The sequence below is a fragment of the Coenobita brevimanus genome, chromosome 76 (genome assembly GCF_032717465.1).
Source record: "Coenobita brevimanus isolate Jiangsu-jjx chromosome 76, ASM3271746v2, whole genome shotgun sequence".
NCBI classification, from domain to species: Eukaryota; Metazoa; Arthropoda; class Malacostraca; order Decapoda; family Coenobitidae; genus Coenobita; species Coenobita brevimanus.
The window spans coordinates 4,247,259-4,267,624 of record NC_137029.1 but is presented as its reverse complement, the minus strand read 5'-3'; the positions used below and the strand labels follow the sequence as shown (position 1 = coordinate 4,267,624).

General features: G+C 38.9%; 1 protein-coding gene across 1 annotated transcript in view; it reads right to left on the bottom strand.

Moving 5' to 3' along the window:
• LOC145408261 (zwei Ig domain protein zig-8-like) overlaps positions 1-20,366 on the bottom strand; it is a 53,906-nt gene that overhangs the window by 27,153 nt on the left and 6,387 nt on the right. The window contains exons 2-3 of the mRNA XM_080279030.1: positions 8,386-8,483; positions 5,000-5,166 (exon numbers count right to left, since the gene is read on the bottom strand). Of these exons, the coding sequence (XP_080135156.1) occupies positions 5,000-5,166; positions 8,386-8,483 (265 nt within the window). The remainder of the gene's footprint in view (positions 1-4,999; positions 5,167-8,385; positions 8,484-20,366) is intronic.

Below are 20,366 nucleotides of genomic sequence, written 5' to 3'. Positions count from 1 at the left end.
AAATTATAAATATCGGTGCCTGATTGGCCCGGTGAAACCTATCATGACAACAGTCAAAAACATGTACTAAACTTAACCCTGATAATAATAAGCCCCCCCCCAAAAAAAAAAAAAAAAATGCATGTTAAGATACACTTAAAATTACTATTTCCATTATCACCAACTTAGGACGACTAATGAATGGACTCTCAATTCCCAACTAAGCTACAACACAAAACGCAGGAATTTAAACGTTCGACCATATAATCAGCAATGTTTCCTTTAAATGGAGCCAAATTATACTTCCAGCCATCTTCAGAACGAGTATAGAAATAATCTGCAGTCATAGATTCTTTGCAGTTACGCAACACTCCCACCATATAAACGATAAGTGGACCTTCAGATCACCCTCCCCCTCACACACACACATGACAGATAAATTTATGTCTATATATCTGTAGCTGCTGGGTTGAATGTTATATATATATATATATATATATATATATATATATATATATATATATATATATATATATATATATATATATATATATATATATACACACACACACAAATTCCCTGTAAGAGAGAGAGAGAGAGAGAGAGAGAGAGAGAGAGAGAGAGAAGCAGTACAACATGAGCACGTGTGATATAAATTCAGATGTCTTGTTGACAATTACCGAATGGCAACCACAAGCAACGTGCATAATAACCAACTTTCATATACAGAAATGACATGAACCCGTATCAGTCTAGTCCAATTCTCCCACCAGTAATTAGATTCCCGTATAAACCAATAAGCTGAAATTAGATAGGAAATGACATTCCCGATGCAGAAGTTACTACCCACCCACGGAAATGAAATAGAAGTGAATTTAACGGGCTTTCTGATAGCCTTCATTAACCACTCATTACAATGACCCCCTGTTTAACTCAGTTTAACAGCTAGAATTCAGTAAAAATAAAAAATAAAAAAAATACCAGATTGAAAGGGGTTAACTGCTTGTGTACGTCTCATTACTTGGTATCGAAGGTTCTGGCGAATGTGTTAGTTATCTGTCCAACTGCACTGTATTTATTTTCAGTGGAGTTGGGTGATTGTTTGATCATTACAAATCTTAGATCAAGAAACAAAATCCAAGTATGTACTGGGTAGGTCATAAAATTTAAATCAAACATGTACTGTACAATGTAACATCTATATAAGAATGTGAGGAGACCGCGACACAGGTGAATACGCAGTACAAAACCATTAACAAGCAAAGTTGGACACATGTCAGGTAACAGTTACCACTATCAGTGCATACCACTCACAAAAACATCAGTACGCAGACAGGGAATACACATCGTATAATGCACATGCATGACGTTCTCAGTGCGTATTCCATCCTCTGACATAATTAATCTTTCCTCACAAATTGGTGACAAAAAGCCCCAAACATTATTTTCATTTTCATTTTTTTTTTTTTTTATGCGAGGAAGAAGGAACCAAAGGCCATGAGCCCGCAGTAACAGTTCCCTCAAAGAGAAAAACAAAATACAATAGAGAGCCAAATTCAAGATCCGATCATTTTGAGATGCCTGGACACACTGCGTTTGAAAGACTGGAGATCATAGGCAGCAGGAAATACAGACAGAGGGAGACAGTTCCAGAGCTGACCTGTTGCATAAATGAAAGACTGGGAGTAACGGTTAACTCTTGCATTAGAGAGTTGGACAGAAAAGGGATGAGAGTTTGCTGCCAGACGGGTGCTACGCGCCCGTCGTAGAGGTGGAGGAATGCAAGCAGACAGTTCAGAGGAGCAGTGACCATTAAAGTAGCGATAGAAAAGAGATAAAGATGCCACATGCATTATATTAAGTGAAATAGTGAAGTACCAGAGAAAAGTAATTTTTTTTTTTTACCCTATAATTATTTAGATGAAAGGCTATGAACCCTCGACCAAAAGAAAATTATGGAAGTAATGAACTAGCTGCAAATGAGAGAAATCAGGCTCCTAAAACAGCATCCAGTTCTAAAAGATTTAAAAGTTTTTCTTGTGGTTAATTGCCTGGAGCAAAGCTTCGTTAATCTCTTCTTTTCATAGTCAACTCAAAAGCATCTCTGAGGAAAAATCATTACAACATGAATTTTAATAACTGGAGAAGGACAACAGACTGCCCTGTCCTATAGGTACAGTATAGAGGTTGAAACAGTAGTCAGTGCTCTGTAGCTAAAACTTTTGGTTCAGATTTCGACGAAGCAGGCGTTCTACATTAATGTCTATCGACCACACGAGGGTCTTTTGGGCATAGTATTTTTGCCACGTCGCAATATGTACAAAGATTCACGTCTATATGTATAATGATCATCTGTGTAAGATGAAAATTTCTTTTTAGCAAAACATACCTGCAGCTGCATGGTTTCTGTTGTCTGAGGTACTTTCCTCCATTGTGTTAAATTTTTCAGTGTTAAAGTACCAAACCCATTTTCTTTTTTGTTCCATCTACTGTTATTTACCCGATAACAAACACACGCTTCTCCACAATAGGCAGTCTGTATTCTTTATTATGCAGCAGATATATGGAGTTCATGGTAACACCTTCATATGTGCAATGAATATATTGAACATATGTGATTTAGACAGATAGTTTCGTCATAACATTAAATTAAATGGCCGTTATTAAGATATGATGGCTTTTATTGTGCTTACGGCTTACTCATGTCAGTTTAATGAATTTGTTAATACACTTAATCACTGATGAATATGTCAGTTTTCCAAGAGTAATCAGACAATACTTACTGAACATACTGCTCATACTCGTAAACCCGAGTCATTTTCATCAGGTCTGTATCATGAAAGAGTTTCTGCCTTCTCAGTAATCTGGTCGGGTATGATGATTATCAAACACTTTTATTTTTACACTGTCTCAACGGCTTCTATCCAATGACATATTTTTTATTTCACTTTTCTACCTCCAAACGATTTAATTCAGGTTAGGAAAGACTTTTTGAATTAGAGAGGTTTAAGCTCAAGCCGACGCTCATTACAATATATACCACCCAAGATTGTTAAAAAGTGCATAAATAAAGTAATGAGAAACTAATATTCAGCAACTGTTTCTAAATAAAAATAAACTAATGCTGACACATATTTGGAGAGGAGGGGAAATTGTTGAGTGCTGTGAAGAGTATGTACGAGGGAGCTAGGGCTACGGTGCGAGTGGATGGTGAGCTGAGTGAGTTCTTTGATCTCAATGTGGGACTGAAACAGGGGTGTGTAACGTCTCCATGGCTGTTTAATATATATATGGATGGGGTTGTAAAGGAGGTACAAGGTAGGGCAGTGGATGTGGGGGTGGCCCTAATGAATGAGGGTGAGATTTGGAAGCTTCCGGTGTTGCTGTTTGCTGATGATACAGTATTGTTGAGTGAAGATGAATGGGAGTTGCAAGGTTTGGTGAATGAATTTGGGACAGTGTGTAGGAGGAGGAAGCTGAAAGTTAATGTAAACAAAAGTAAAGTTATGGTGTTTGAGAGGAATGAAGTCACAGAGTGTGCAGTGAGGTTGGATGGTGAGGATATGGAGAATGTGAGTGCATTCAAGTACTTGGGTAGTGTGATAAGTAAGGATGGAACTTTGGGGGATGAAGTACGTGAAAGGGTACAGCAGGGAAGGAAGGTTGTTGGCACACTGAAAGCAGTGATGAGAAATAGGGAGGTGAGTATGGAAGTTAAGAAGTCACTGCATGATGGTATTGTGATCCCTACCCTGACGTATGGAAGCGAGGCGTGGACCTTGCAAGAGGGGAACAAGTCAAGAGTGAGAGCAGTGGAAATGAGTTACTTGAGAGGAGCATGTGGAGTGACGTGGAGGGACAGGTTGACGAATGAAGAAGTGAAGGAACGTTGTGGGGTAGATGTGGATGTGGTTGAAAAGATTAGGAGAAATACACTGAGGTGGTTTGGACATGTGGAGAGGATGGAGAATGAAAGACTGACTAAGAGGGTGTATGTAGGTGAGGTGGAGGGAGGGAGAGGGAGGGGTAAACCGAGGATGAGGTGGAGGGATGGAGTTGAGAGGTATATGAGGGAGGGGGGGGTGAGTTGGGGGGAGGGGAGTCAAATGGTGGGTGACAGAGTGACTTGGAAGCGTTTTGTCTGCGGCCACCCTTTGCGGGATTAGGGCGTCGGGCTATAGATAGATAGATAGATAGATAGAATGATACGTTTCCTGTTGTCTGATTTTGGTGAAACAGAGAAGTGTGTGGTAACAGAGTGGGTGATATGCCGACAATAATAATTAATGGAAACGTCATGCTCAGACTTTTTTTTTTTTTTTAAATCCTATATTTACTTTAAGGTCGGGAGAGTAAATAAGAAGGTGGAGCCAGCAATTAAAAAGGTCCAGACAACAAGTAATAATAAGGTGGAGCCAGCAATTAATAAGGTAGGGTCGGCAAACAATTAGGTCAGGTCAACAGGTAATTGGGTTGGGTCAGTAAGTAATAAGGTCGGGCCAGCAAGCAATTAGTTCGGGAAAGCAAGTAATTTCACTGGATGAGCAAGTAAAAGGTCAGGTAAACAAGTAGTATGGTCAGGTAAACAGGTAATAAAGTCGTCAACAAGTAATAACGTTGGGTCAGCAAGTAATAAGGTCAGGTCAGTAAGAAACAAGGTCGGGTCAGCAAGTAATTAAGTCAGGCCAGCAAATAATGTCAGGCCAACAAGTAATAAGGTCAGGTCAGCAAGTGTTAAAACAAATAATAAGGCCAAGTGAGAAAGCGATAAGGTCGAGTCAGAGAGTAATATGGCCAGTCCAGCAAGTAACAAGGTCGGATCAGCAAATAAGAAGGTAGAGTCAGCAAGTAAGGAAGCTGGGTCAGCAAATACCAAGGTCTGATCAGCAAATAATAAAGTCCAGTCAGCAAGAATTATGGACGGATCAGCAAGTAAAAAGCTCGAGTTAGGAAGGGCATGAAGTCCAATCACCAGTTTAAAAGGGTCGGGTCAAGTAACAAAATCAGGTCAGCAAGTCACCTGCTTGTCTGCTGCGTTGCGGACTTGGCAGTGTAGGAAGGCAGTAGTGCCAAATTGAGCCGTCTGGTTGGTCACTGTCACGTTCTCGAGACCGAAGTCCCCTGACCCCTGCCCCAGTAATGAGCCGCTCCCTGGGTCCCACATCCGCTGCGGCTGTTCCGTCCCTGCTGGAAGGGGAGATGAAGATTCCTTAGATTAGTGCCTATCTACTGCATGATGGACATTAACTGATTCAATCCTATGACGCATTTTTACATTTCCCAAATAAGATAATGCTCTGTCTGTCTGTCTCTGTCTGTCTCTGTCTGTCTGTCTGTCTCTCTGTCTGTCTGTCTGTCTGTCTCTCTCTCTCTCTCTCTCTCTCTCTCTCTCTCTCTCTCTCTCTCTCTCTCTCATTTGGTCTCTTCGTTCTCCTAACCAAAGCTTACTGTATCTCACTCACTTTATTCCTGGGCTTATCAACCTGAAGCTTACTATGACATCTTGAGATACCTTTCTCAGATTTTCTATTCAGGCTTTTAGAAATATTTATGCAGACCCAAAAGTGTAATTAGATGGATGCAGAATAAAAGGAAACCAAAGCAAACATTCCGACAAAGGCATATGCTTTATTTGCCTTCGAACGAGGTTACAGCGTGGAATGAGTTAAGTCCAACGTGCTGTCTGGCTTGAGTTACGTTTGTGAGAGAATCTTGTGCTTAGCCTACACAAGAATAAATTACCTAATGTAAACCTTCGGAAATGGCGTGCTCATGCTTTTCATTGCTCTGCTTTAATATGAGTCTTGCTAGAAATTGGGAATTTTATTCTTCACTTTATGAAATCCACCTTGTAACGAAGAAGTCAATGAAGGCGTTAGATACCGTCCGGTAAAAAAAGAAACTGAGTTAATATATTAATCTGGATGTACAAGAAAATATAGTGCGTCATCTTATGCAAGTGGATAACATTATCATAGTCATAATTATCGTGCATATTTCCACATTTGTTCCAGCTGCTCCATCCTCGCTGAATTTGATTAGAAACAAGTACCAGCCATCAACATTGCCACCATATTAGAAAAGTGGCTAAATTAATCATTTCACTATTACCGATGCACTTCGTCCATTAATAACTTCATAATAGCAGTACTGTATATAAACAAAATTAACACTTCATGTAGTCACTTAAAAAGAATTTCATGGAGGCAGCTGGTCAATACTTGATACCAGCAAAGATCAAACATTTTATAGCAGCAGTTTACAGATAATCTTAAAATCAACTAATTACCAATTCATTATAGTAGTTAATGACAACTTTACAAGAGCAATCAATACGTATTTCAAAGCAGTAACTTACAAATATTTCATGTTTTATACTGAAAATTAGTTAGCAGGTACTGTGCTTCATATGTGCGTAATAAGTACAGTACCTTATAACGATACTTTCAAAGTATTTTAAAAAGGCGGTTGTGCGGCAATTACACATAAGAAACGTAAAAACAAAATCGGTAAAGACCAAACAGCAATCAGAAGCTGGAAGCCTACTGTACACTTGAAAATTTTGATAAAGGTACCCTGCATATGATAAATTAATTTCCCTCAATGCAAAAAACGAAACTAAAATGAGGAAATACTGTAAGTGACAATGCTGAACAACTGGGTGACAGGAATGGGAGGAACAGACAAGGATGGTAATACAATACTAAGTGAAAAGAGAAGGTCACGAGTTAATCATCAGAAATTGCATACAGCATAACAGACTTAATGAAGCTTAAAGGAAATATAGCGTAACTATCCAGTGGCAGTGAGGGGCACCTGGCACGACTTACCAAAGGTAACTGCGTGTCAAAATGTTATAATTATATTCCATACGTGATAAGCTGTAAAACAAGACAACACGAAAACAGAACGATCATCACAAAAAAGAAGAAAAAAAAAATAATAAACCAAGAGCGCAGTCGTCCATTCATAGAAACTGTAAACATAAATGCCATAACTTAAAAACCAGTTAGTGGTATCAACTAGTTAGCGCAGGGTGCCGATAAACATAGACAGGCAGTTCCAAGATTGAGAGAATCGCAAGTTATAATTAGCGCGTGAATCTAAGAACACATTTGCAGGGAAGTTCTGATTAGGCAAGATCCATGGTGCGTCTCTCAGGACTTTAATTAACAAAACGCCTTGCCTTTACAGCTTCTTGGGTTCCTGTCAGCTGAATTAAATCTTCTGCATCAGCTGCTCTGACCACTTCAGTCCGATGAAGTTGTTTTATTGTACTTTTCTTACCTCCAGACGATTTTATTCAACTTCTTAAAAAGTCTCGCTGGAAGAGGCTTTATCAAAGACATATCTAGTAGCTTCAAGTTGAAGTATACCTTTAACCTCTTCAGTCCGATGACATAAAGAGAGTTGGAATCAGTTATGTGTTTCATCTGCGTTCTCTCTCTCTCTCTCTCTCTCTCTCTCTCTCTCTCTCTCTCTCTCTCTCTCTCTCTCAAGAGTGTAGCTGAGACTCAATGATCACTATAGTACCGGTATATTATCAATCTCTTCTACATTTCACTTTACTCAGTCCATCTCAATACTATTATATGTTTGGAAGGACTTCTGGTGGCAGTGAGTTTATTACAGGATCTACCCGTGTCTATCACTTCCTGTTTTTTAAGCCTCTCATAAACAGAATAAAATCATCTACTATACAGTAGTCGCGGCGCTTGACTCTGCGGTTCATTATCGTACTCTGGAAACCTAACTGTCAGCAGTGCGTTCGATTTCGTATCGTATTATTCACGAATCATATTATTATACACAATTATATTATACGTGAATACTATTATAGACGATCATATTATACACAAATCACAGGCGTATCATCTTATACACGAAATCAGACTCACTATTGACGGGTAGGTTTCCAGGGCACGATAATGACAACCTCAGAGTCGCGTGCCGCGACTATAGTGGCATCTATAAAATGAAAAATACATTATATTCTTCAAGAGTTATGGGAGGAGAAAGAAGTTGCGTGGGAGGTGAAGGGATCACATGAAAGATTCATACGTATCCCCTATAGAAGTTTCAATAAAGCATAAAATCTGGATAAGTTTAAGATTTAAGGAGGGAAGGTTCTTTGGCCACCACCTTCATTCCCCAGACAGCTTGACTTATGGCTGGAGTTAGGATATGAACCAATGGAGTGCAGGAAACGGGAAAGTGGAGAGTGTAATGAAGGAATTACTAGGGCTGATGAGGAATTAGGATTTTGAAAGCGGGTGCAGAAGAAATTAAAGTACATTAATAAATATAAAAGCATCAGTTCTAAAATAGATTTCCCCGTTGTTTTTTCCTGCTAACTTACGAGCATAAGTATCCAAAACTGATTATGAGTTGGTGACTGGGGCTCACCTGCAAGCATGTAGGATGAGGCTGCTTGGTGGAGTGTGGCCAGGGTGAGGAGTGCAGCAGCCACCATACTTCGCCCCACCACCACACCTTGCTTCACGCTGAGGGCAAATACAAAAAAGGCAAATTAAAAACATGCACAAAACCAATTTCATTTATTTTCAGTTGGTAAAAATACGCTATGTATTTCAGCTTGAATGCTGAGTCGTTACTGGGTGAACCTTAGTGACGACAGACGCTAAATTTATAACATAATTCTCAAGACTGTATATGTGTATAAAGCAAAACTCTGGTGCTTTCCATAATAAGTACGCATGTTGTTATTTGTAATAACAGTGTCACTACTTCGAACGGTCATGATGGGTTCAAAGCAATTCAGAGAAAATAGGCAAGCCATAAAACAATGTGTCGTGATTCTGTGCCGTGATTTATGATACCAAGCAGGATGTGATTTGGAATGCGTGTTATTATTTCAGTATTCTTAATTTTTCGTTAATAATGTTCAAGGGCAAACCATATTGATAATGGTTCTATGTTTTTTCTTCTATGTGTTCTCAGTAACAAACTATATTTTTACCTGTTGTGGCAACCAAGACAATTGTATAACACTTAAATTAATATTGTGAAAACAAAAAATACAGCAGTAGAATCACACACACACACACACACACACACACACACACACACACATATATATATATATATATATATATATATATATATATATATATATATATATATATATATATATATATATAAAATTCTGTGCGTGTGTGTGTGTGTGTGTGTGTGTGTGTGTGTGTGTGTAATAATAATACCGGTATGCCTCAGCATCTATTATATTTCGCACTAACTAGCCCGACTGGCCGACTAAATATTCTGCACTTGACCAGCCTTCCATTACAGGCGGTGTGTTTCACTCCCTCTCTGCCAAAGGAAGGTTGTTCTACATTTGATACTAATGCATACTGTTCCACTAACTTACTGATACTTATTATGAGCAGCAGATTAATACAATATTCTCACCACAACCAAGGGTTATTCTTACTGCTTTCCACTTGTTCCTAAATCATTGTTTGTGTCTTTCAAACTCTTCGTTATATAGGTTATTTGGATCTGGAACACTGAGCAATGTTTCATTCAGCTAAACATATCGATTTCATTCTTATAGGTAACCACAGAGTATCTTCCTTGGGCTGGACTCTGACGAAATAATACTGTAAATTAGGGCAAGGCCATAAAAATGAATGATGACTAGCCTGTTGGGAATGTGTACTTTTTAAGTGGAAATCGAATAGAGTCCTTGTCTAATGACATATCCATATCAGATCCATCATACAGTCCCCAGCTGGAGTGTGGGCCCAGGCAGAGAGCACCATCAGTCCAGATTTCGCCACTGTTGGTAATCACCTGAACTAAATTAGCAGATAAATTGCCTTGGCCGCAAATTCCCACAGTCTGCCAATTCTCACATGATAATTGAATACATTAAAAGTTGGTCAACTAAACTACTTTCTTTTATGTGCTCCAACTCTAATTGTACTCAGAAGTGAAATATTATTAATATTTGTTCACTACAATGAGGAAAAGACGCTCCAATTTGATAAGTGCAAGGGAATCACCAAAGTACGGTAGCATACCATCTCATTTCCGGAACCAACCTTGTTCTTAGCTCAGTCCATCAATGTTCATGCTCTCATTATTTAAATGAAATGAAAAATTCATATCCATATATCTGCACTGTATATGAAAGTAATATAAAGTAATCTGATTGCAAGATGTTAGCAGACCTCAGATGAGGACCTTATGCAATGACGCGCTCCTCCCAAGAAAGATATTGTGGTTGATATGGAAACATTAACATACCATTTCCGGGACGAATATTTTTCTTCGTTCAAACACCAGTTAATCACTCTGAATCATACTCTTTCCTTACTGTTTCAATATATGAAAAATTTACATTCATGTATCGATATGCAAAAGTAATATAAAGCCTTCTGAACGGCAAAATATTAGTTCAGATCAATTTAAGATCGTCTGCACCGACCTCACGCACCACCAATTAGGCTTAATCGGCGCCCACGATTTCTGGTGGCGGTTTCGTCTTCCCATGTTTCCGGTTTTGAAAATTATACTTTTTTCATAAGCAACATTCGGCACATTCACTTCAGCATTTGCCAGAAGCAGCATTAAGCTGTTTGAAAACTATGTGATAGGCGTTTCAAAATGTACATGCATCGAGACTTGTAATATTATGTGATGAATGCTATCGCACCCACAGAGTTATACATATAGAGCGCGCGTTCCTGTGTTGTGGTATGGGCGATAAGTGAAGCCAGCGGGCCCGGCGCGGCGGCCATCTTAGGATGCCCACTCTACCGAGTCCCGACCTTCCCGTACAGCTCATCATAATTCACAAATACTAACCTTTCCCGAGTGTTTTTTGCAGTATATCCTGATGTAAATAGATAGAGCAGTTATCAGTATAATTACTTTAGCTATTTTAGGCCTTTTCTCCATTACTATTGCGCTCTGAATTAAGTGAGAAGAAAAGTTATTCCCGGTCCCCTTACCTTGTCTCTACGCACCATTTTACTTTGGATACACAAAAATCAACGATTAGAAGCGAACATATACCAATTTATTAATAGCTAACATTAATTGAGTGGATGGTGAGTGTCCTCACTTACTGGTTCTTAAATAATACTAACTTAGTGTTTTCCTAACATAACAGCCTCTTACTTTAGCAGTGGTTGCTTTTGCAAGATGATGCAAACGTATCTTGCAATATGCAAGCACCACTGCTAATAAGAGAAAAAATGTGATTATTATCAGGTGAACATTCAAACATATGGGAATTATGTATTTTAAATGCAGTGCTACCAGTCTCTTTCAATACAGAATATGCAACTAGAGAGGAAATTCTGGGAATGTTACGTAGCTCTTTGTCATGACTTTTCAACATTTTCTGAAATATTTTCTCTGTGGATCTGCAGACAGACACAGCACTCATAGAGGGCTTTATCAAGCCGCCTTTGTCCTTAACCAGTATCAATGCACAACTTTTATCATTGTTCTTAATTTCTGTTGCTGTAAGTGCAGACAAGCAGTCTGGACATGAAATATTTCTCTTTACCATTTTAAATGCATATCCGGCAATGCAACCTACTGCAGCTTCCTTATAATATGACACATCTGTAAAGTTTGGACAGTCTACATAATCATGATCTTCTTGGGCAGGACTACGAGGAATGATATCATATCTTCTTGCCATCATAATATCTTCAGTTTTATCCTCTAAAGCTTTCTTCATGACACTGCTAGATGTTGCAGATGTGAGCACTTCAGTGAGGTCTTGTGCAGAGACATTCCCGTTTGACGTTTTTATTTCATGCCTCAGAAGGAGTCTCTTGTATGCTGCCATGAGGTTTAACGCAGAAGGGTTATTTCGAAAGCCACCAGATGCTCGAATTGCACAGAAAAAGAGTTCTAAGTGATCCTGTGACAGCTTATAAGTTAGAAAGTACTGGAGTGGCTTATTTACACCTACAAACTGTTTATAAAGTGCCTGAACACTCTTAATGGCAGCCAAAAAACCAATGAAAGGTGTCTTTCTAGAAGTTTTGTACATGAGGATGTCATCAGAATTAGTGATAGTCATTAGATAAGCAAATGCTTGATCTAAGAATGACATTGAAACTACTTCTGTCTCAGGTTGAAGTGCTGCTTTCATTCCTCTAGCAAATTTGTTTCTCGAGTTCAGTACATCAAAAAGTTTATCAGCCATTTGCAGAAATTTAACTGTACCCTGACAATCCTTAAACTGTGGGAGATGTAATGAATCCCGACAGAAGATTAATGCATCAGCTACACTAGAACTCAGTGTTTGCGCAGCAAGTTTTACTTTCATCTTTTGAGTGTGCCTTGAAAGATGGATATCCCTGAGTTTATTTCCTAAATGAAGGCCCTCCTCTTCTTGAAGTTGATGCAGTGCTTGAATATATTTCCATTCTATTTTATTTCCTGATCACAGAGAAGCGAGAACATCTTACCTGTTTTGAATTGAGCGTGAGACTGGGCATCCCAATATGGCCGCTGAGCCACTTCCGGTTGCGTCACTTTCAAACCAGGGTGGCGCACTCTATATGTATAACTCTGTGATCGCACCACATGTCGTTTTATGTATCTTGCAACTGTACTGCAATATTTTTTTTAGTAAATCAAGTCTAGAAAACTGGTATACTAACTAATAATTATTGGAGAAATTATGTTCTGTTCACCAATATTTATCGTGGAATGCGATTTTAGAAAGTATGCAACTGTATGAGGCAGGAAGAGGCGACCGACTTCAGTAAGGTGAGCATTGGCAACTTTTAGAGTTTGTGGCCAAGGCAGTTAATCCTGGCTTATTTTCCTCCAGTAAATTTGTCTATTATCTAAACAGATGTGTAGACCATAGGACAAAAAAGTTTGCCGTCACTCTTACTCAATTACTGTAGTATGACAGTGATTCATTTTTTTTTTTTTTTAGATCTCTGCTAATGGAGTTGGAGGGGGTTATGTATTCACCCCTGTTTGTTTGTTTGTGTGTTTATTTATTTTTTTTTTTCACAAGATATCTCAAAAAGTTACTGATATTTTTCAATGAAATTTTGTGGATATGTGGGTCATGGGCAAATGAAGAGTCGCTTTAATTTTGGTGGTGATCTGAGTAGTCTGGCATAGGTGTTGCCAGAGATATGCACTCTCTGAATGCCGTATTCATGTTTTTCATGTAAACAAAATAATGAAACGTCGAAAGCTTGCAAAAGTTGACTTACAAGGAAAGATTATTATTTTTATTTTGGGGGAATCCTACATTAGTTTGTTTCATGACTTATGGGTACATTGCCTATTTAAAACTGGACATCACAGGCGGAGGGAAAGGCAGACTGAAAAATTCCAGAGTATACCAGTTGTGCAAATGAAGAACTCAGACAATTATTTAACTTTTGCACTGGTGAGCTGGGCAGGAAAAAAGTGAATGTGTCGCTACACGGGAGATATTTGCGACTTAGGCAATATGGTTGGCAAGGTTGGGGTGTAAATGGAAAGTTCAGCAGAAAAGTGTAAAGTATAAGAGTGACAGAATACGTAAACAACTTATGGCTGAGAGAGATGAAAGGTAATGAAAATCAGGAACGGAACTAATAAAATAAAAATTTACTCGATCCACATTAAAAGAAATACTATCTGGTGAATCTCCTTACAAAAGGAAACTGTACTCCACACATTATCGTTGCACAGCTGAACGAAGTACTGATTTTGAGAAGCTCATTTCTCAAGAAATGTAGCCTACAGTATATCCGAGGTAGATCATAAAAAAAAAAGACCATACCAAGAGCAGCAAATATTAACAATGACAAAACATAAATGGTCGGCCTTCAAAAAGTACATTCCAGACTTAATGAAAACGTATGTTCCTGCATTTTGCAATACAGTTTTAGCTTTGAAATGCACCCAAAAATTGTTGAGAGCCCTTCATTTACGAGAACTGTGATGAAACAGAATAATAATAATAATAATAATAATAATAATAATAATTCTCTCTCTCTCTCTCTCTCTCTCTCTCTCTCTCTCTCTTTTGGTTCTGACCGCTTGTCAGATTCAGGACAGGTGTTTGGCAATAATTGTTTACTACTCACACCTCTTTATTCATGGCTTTCTTAATTCCTTTAACAGTCATTACAGAATCACCAGTCTGAACGGATGGTCAGTGACCGAGGGTGAAAGTCTGATCAGGTCGGAACTACCGGCTACTCAGCCCTGTCCTGGTTAAAGCGATTTGACTCAAGCCTTCACCCGCTTGCAATCATCTGGACAGAATTCATACCACATTCTGATTTGCCTCTGATCCATCTCGAATCTGCTTTGCATAGCCACCCTCTCCATACCTCGCTGTGACATTAGCTCAGCATTTACTCTACATACTCATAACATTGGCCTGGTTGATTTTTTTTTTTTTTTATCTCTATCTATCTATCTATTGCCAGACGCCATAATCCCGTAAGGGGTGGCCATTTGACTTTGAGTTATTTGTTTTACAGGGAGGAGCACTAATCCTCCACCAACCCACTTGTTGACACGTAGGGAGCACGTATGGTTTGGTTATATGGTTACCACCCAGCGTTGTAAATGGTTTCTTGGCTTACAGGAAACCATTTGGCTTGTCACTCAATGTAAAGCCACCTGTAAAGGTAGAGAAAAGCAATAAGAAGTGACAGGAAAGATGGGAGAAATAGGAAGAGAGGACGGCAGGCACAGAAAAAGAATGATAAAGGCTAAGGAAGAAGTAGGCAGCACTACATCAAGTTGCATTATCTTTTATTTGCACATCATCATCATCATCATCATCATCATCATCATCATCTAGACTTCTTTTCTAACGTCTCATCTGCCGATACCAGAAGTGCTGTTATATTTTTATATGCTATGTGGTACTGTTGTAATGCGTTATGTCGTTAGCGCTATGTTGTAATGTGCTATGTCGTAAGTGCTATGTTGCGATGTGCTGTGTCGTAAATTCTATGTTGTAATGTGCCATGTCTTAAGTGCTATGTTGTAGTGCGCTATGTCGTAAGTGCTGTTATAATGTGGTATGTCGTAAGTACTGTAAATGTGCTACCAGTATGTCTTAACTGCTGTTGTAATCTGCTGTCTCAAGTGTTATGCTGCAATATGGTCTGACTCAATTTCTTTCTGGCCCAGGTTTGCACCATACATAAACCTTCTCTCGTTTGATAGTATCATAATGTCAGTTACACTGTACACCCTTCCCAGCACGGTCCGAGGTGAGATACATGATTGTACCCAATTCAGTCCATACTGCATCTGTTCCAGTATTAATTTATGTCCTGCCCTCCTCTCCCTCTATATCCTTTCTGCCTTGGAACGGCTAGATACTTTTTTTTTTTTTTTTTTTTTTACAACAGGTTGTGTTAGTTAACTATATTTTCATTATAATATAAGCTCATTTTCAATTATATCACACTTTTGTCTATAACTGACCACATCCTTCTGTAGAATAACTACCTTTCACAGTCACTCTCCAGTCTAATAACTGCTGCTTATCGACTGTATGAAGGTCGCTAAGGGAAGTAAATCGTTTCTGTTGCAACATCTCCATCTGGAATAAATTCCCCTATAGTGTGTGTTACCTCCAGGTCCCCAGGGGTACTGCCAGGTGAACACGTACGGGAAACAAACTTTGTCCAGTAGTGTGACCAGGGTCGAGAATAGAACACCACAATGGAACAAAGCCTGGCACACGAATGGACGGAAGAAAGTGATGTGCAACAAGGGCATTGTCTGCAATACATTCAGTTAGAAAATTACATAGCTGAGCAGTATACGTGAAAAAAAAAGGGGGGAGGGGAAATAAATGTCACTTCCCTCTTCAAGTTGTGGGAAAGAGGAAGGAAAATGATGAGAGTGTGTCCTGGGAAAACAGCAAGAGAAACAATGCAATCATACGGGCACCGATGGCCCACTTATTTAGGTTTAGTGTGAAGATCCATGCACTCTTAAAGCAGCGTGGCCAGTATTCCGCTAAATAATTTGCTCGTAAAAGTTTCATGATTAAGCACTTCGCAGTATAAAAACTAAATTATAACAAAGGCAAATTAAACCTGCAAATATTATTTTCATGTACACCGCTGTTTTTTATTCTCGCTTACTCAAACAGAAAAACATGACTGCGACACACGGCCCCTCAGAAAAACTTCACCTAAAGTAACGATAAAACTATATTTGTAGGACTACGTGTACCGCCGCCCTATATGTACTTCATTTAAGCATAAAAGTTTGATGACTTCACACGAATTAACAAAACACTAACTTATAATAATGATAATAATAACAACATAAAGTTATTAATAATGCCGGTATATATTACATAAAGCACTTCGCGCATATTCCTTCTCTCATACATAGCAACTTGACGATTAAACACGATTCTAGTTAAATGCAAACTACAACAGTGATAGCAGTGGCAGCAATAGTTGCAACCCTCGGGTGACCTAAATGTGAACCCATTAGACCATAAGCTAAAGGTGCCCTTCTGTAGTCTACCATCCTTCTCCTGGGGGATCGAGTTAAGTTTATAAAACCGGGCAGATCCATTGCCCGATCATATCGTTACCACCACTTGAAAGCGTCCGACTCCTGTACCTAGTGATAATAGTAACAAAACTGTTTTTGCGTACAGTACCTTATACCTGTTTCTTAAAAATATATAGCAATTGTGCAGCCCTGATGGATATTGATCTCGACAATAAACAACAGCACTTTAGTCATAGTTTGCCTTAATAGAAACCTGCCATTAATCTGCCAAATAAATCTTCTGTGCGTTAACCCCCACGTCCTGCCTGCACGCCAAGCTGCTAGACCTCGTACAACCAGCGGTATATCGTGCCTAAGTGCACCGTGGGATCCATAATCGTTTATACTCGTCAGAACTGGCGTGCGTGCCTGCAGAGTGACAGGACTGTACAGTGACTGCCTATATCTTTCATCTTAAACCCTGTATGAAATCGCCTTAATTCTTAACTTAGTACACTGTATCCATTCTAACCTGGTCTAAAATTTCGTTTTCGCCATCTTCATTGCTGAGCTTTAACATGAAATTAATACTGAAATAATTATGACTGATGACTGACTATTCCCGGCCTCTTTAACTTGTCGCAAAGTTGCTATATTTCATTCCTGAAAGCAATGCAGTAAAAAGATATTAACATTATAAATACACTGGATGGTTGGCTTTACCCTGACCACTTGAACTACGCTTAAAAATTACATCTCTCATTCTTAAAATGGTTTACAAGAGAATAACACAAGAATACGATGTATGACTGGCTAAACGTTACCCACATTACCTTCACTATAAATTGCATTCTTTCCATCTTTAATGCCAAACGCAACATGAGATTAACAACAGATTAGGGTCGGCGAGTTTATCCACTTAAGCTTAATAGCACTGCCATCTTTCTGTCTTGAATGCCGAGATCAACCAGATATTAACTTTATAATGAACTGGTAGTCACGCAGAAGTAAAGAAAAAGATGTAAAACCGTAGTATTGTCTTGTTTTACCGGTGGGCTACGGAAAAACAACAGTAAGATGAAAATTTTTGCAAAGTTACGGTGCACTCAGTACATTACATGAAAATTCGTTAACCTCCCTGCTTGCATGTGTTAATAGATTGCAGTGGTAGGTGGTTTACTGTAATTATGTGCGAGGTAAAGTAATAATATTTGATTGAATACTACACAGAACTCGTCAACCCTAACTTGAAGGACATATTCGTCATTTGGCGGCTAGTTTTTCGTAAATCAGTTGCACAGTATAATAACACTAAATTTCTACATCCTTTCCTTCACATTTCGTGGCAAGGAATATAAAAGTCTGCTAGTTTTATCCTCTTGTTACGGAACAACAGTCAATATGGATAGACGGCAATTTTTGGTCTAGTTAAAATGGAGAGAGCATTGATTATGTTCTCCTGCAAATCCATATACTGCACCAAGATAATAATGCCATTCCATCGAAACTATTTATATAGGTATATAAAACAGGATTACTAAAACTTACAGAAGCTTTTCCGCACGTGACGCAAGAAAACTACAGGTTTGCTTATTATAACACCTTTAATGTAAAAGGTTTATTAATTATAACACCTTTATCCTGATGGCGTATTTCGTGTTATATCTGTGCTCCCTCCGTCCGGCTTTATTAAATCTAGGGGAGACCTCTGCAGGGAATAGATTGCTCAATGCTAAGTCTATATCCTCCAGTTCGAGCAGTCAGTATCAAATTTTATATATTCTTCTGAGGGAAGTAAAAATAATATAAAATGTACTCTGCATCATGGAGTTCAGTGTTCATGCTCTTTACCCATCTACGTACCAAGTCTCTCTTTATGACGACCGTAAGTAGTGATGGTCTGGAAATAGTACACTAGTAACACCGTTGGTCTCTGCTAATGGAGGAGAAAACGGACTGTCCAATTAACTTATCATCCCTCAAGTTGATTTTTAATATTATGTGGAGATAACAAAAGTAAAATATAAATCACCATCTAATATGTTAATTCCTTTATTACCACAAGCAAACTTCACGTCAAAACAATGCCTAATATATATGACACGGGTAGTAAAACAAGAGGAAGGAGGAGGAGAAGGATTACAGTCGACAGTGAAAGATCCTTAAGACATATTATTCTTTGCTACATTCAGTCTTCCTCTACGATACGACATGCAACAAACATAATTACTCACAGGTCTCCTTTTATAGCTACATCTGGGGAACAAGGACAAGGACTGGGGAAGCAAACTTCCAACAGTCTGTCCGGCCAGAGAATCGAACTCGAGTCTTTCCAGTTGTGTACTGGATCTTTTACCACTGCACCACTGGCTCTCGAGTCCGGAATATTTAGGCGGGAGAGGAGTGGGCGCCAGGGAGTGATAGAAGCGCTTGATCGCTCTCTCAAGTGCAGTATGCCCCGGAAATAGGTGTGGGGTAACGATGTACTGTAAATCATGTTGTACATCACATTTACCGCCATAGTCTCCTCAGCTTACCAGACTTTCTAGCTCCTCTGTCTTACCCGCTGATTCCTGCGTGTGGCGCGTTAGTGTTTTATACAGGGTGGTCCATATATAACGCTCCTCTTCCACACCATCTGTCTATACTGAATCAGTATTCATCTACTACCAGTGCCACACTAACACCCACACCAGCAAACTGAGTCGTCCTCGTAGCGCATAAGAAATAACTGAGTGAATTTCTAGTGAAGCGATTTTACAGATCAGCTTTTATCATTTTTGTAAACAATACCTGTATCAAAAAAATGTGAGCAATAGACAAAGGAATAATTAGATATAGTAAACAAAATCATTCCCTGAGGAAGAGGTGCTCGGTATATCCATATTTTTTGCAAGGTGTATCTGCATAACGATGACATATGCAACAGACAAGGAAATAATAGGATGCAGTAGGAAAAACCATTCGCTAAAAAAGAGATGCTAGGAAGACTCCTCAACAGACTAGAATACTGGTTCCTGCACCATAACAACTAGCAGACTCACTCACTTCAGGATGTGCATACGTTTAAGAGTCAATTTCTTTCCGTCATGTTAACTGTGTTTTGTAGGTCTTAATGCGTGAAATTTATATGTACTCTAAAGTCAAGGAAAAACACTATTTGCTTTGTTTAATCTCTTCAACATGACATGTCTTTTATATACTGTTCTTCCTCGATACAAATTCTACTAGAATTGATGCCACCATGACAGAGTAAACATAAACAAGGATTATGATGAAATATAATTGAATTACAGTGGCTCAAACTTTATTTTTATTCATTCCTCACAGTTCATCCCAAATCCTGTCTCTACGGTACCTTCTGTTATCTAAATCCCAATCCATCACCTCTCCCTTCCTCTCAGTTGCTTGCTCATTTATTTAGGCTTCTTTCTTCTCCCTACCCAGCAGTCTATCGTAGAGTCAGCATCTATCCAATAATACCTACTCCCTTTGGCTTCTGTTTAAATAAGATTAACTTGCACCCGTTTCTCCCACTCCCGTCTAACTCATCCCTCCCTGGATTAGGCTTTGTCCTTCTTTCTTTCCCACACTTCACCTCAGATCCTCATTTTATCCAACAACTCCCACTGCCATCACACTTTGCTCTTCCCACCCATTCAAAATCCAAATTCCATCCACTATTATGCAAATCCTAATCCACCTCACTCCCCAGCCACCTCATCCAGCATCATAACTTTGCCTTCTGTACGGTAGCCAAGCCTCTTACAAAGAACACATCACCTTCTTATTATAATTCTATTTTTTTTTATCTTATAATCCATCCCAGGCCCACCATGTATGCACAGATAGTCAACTCTTTCTCCCTCTCACATTTTCCATTTATCATAATCTTGATTCAGGTT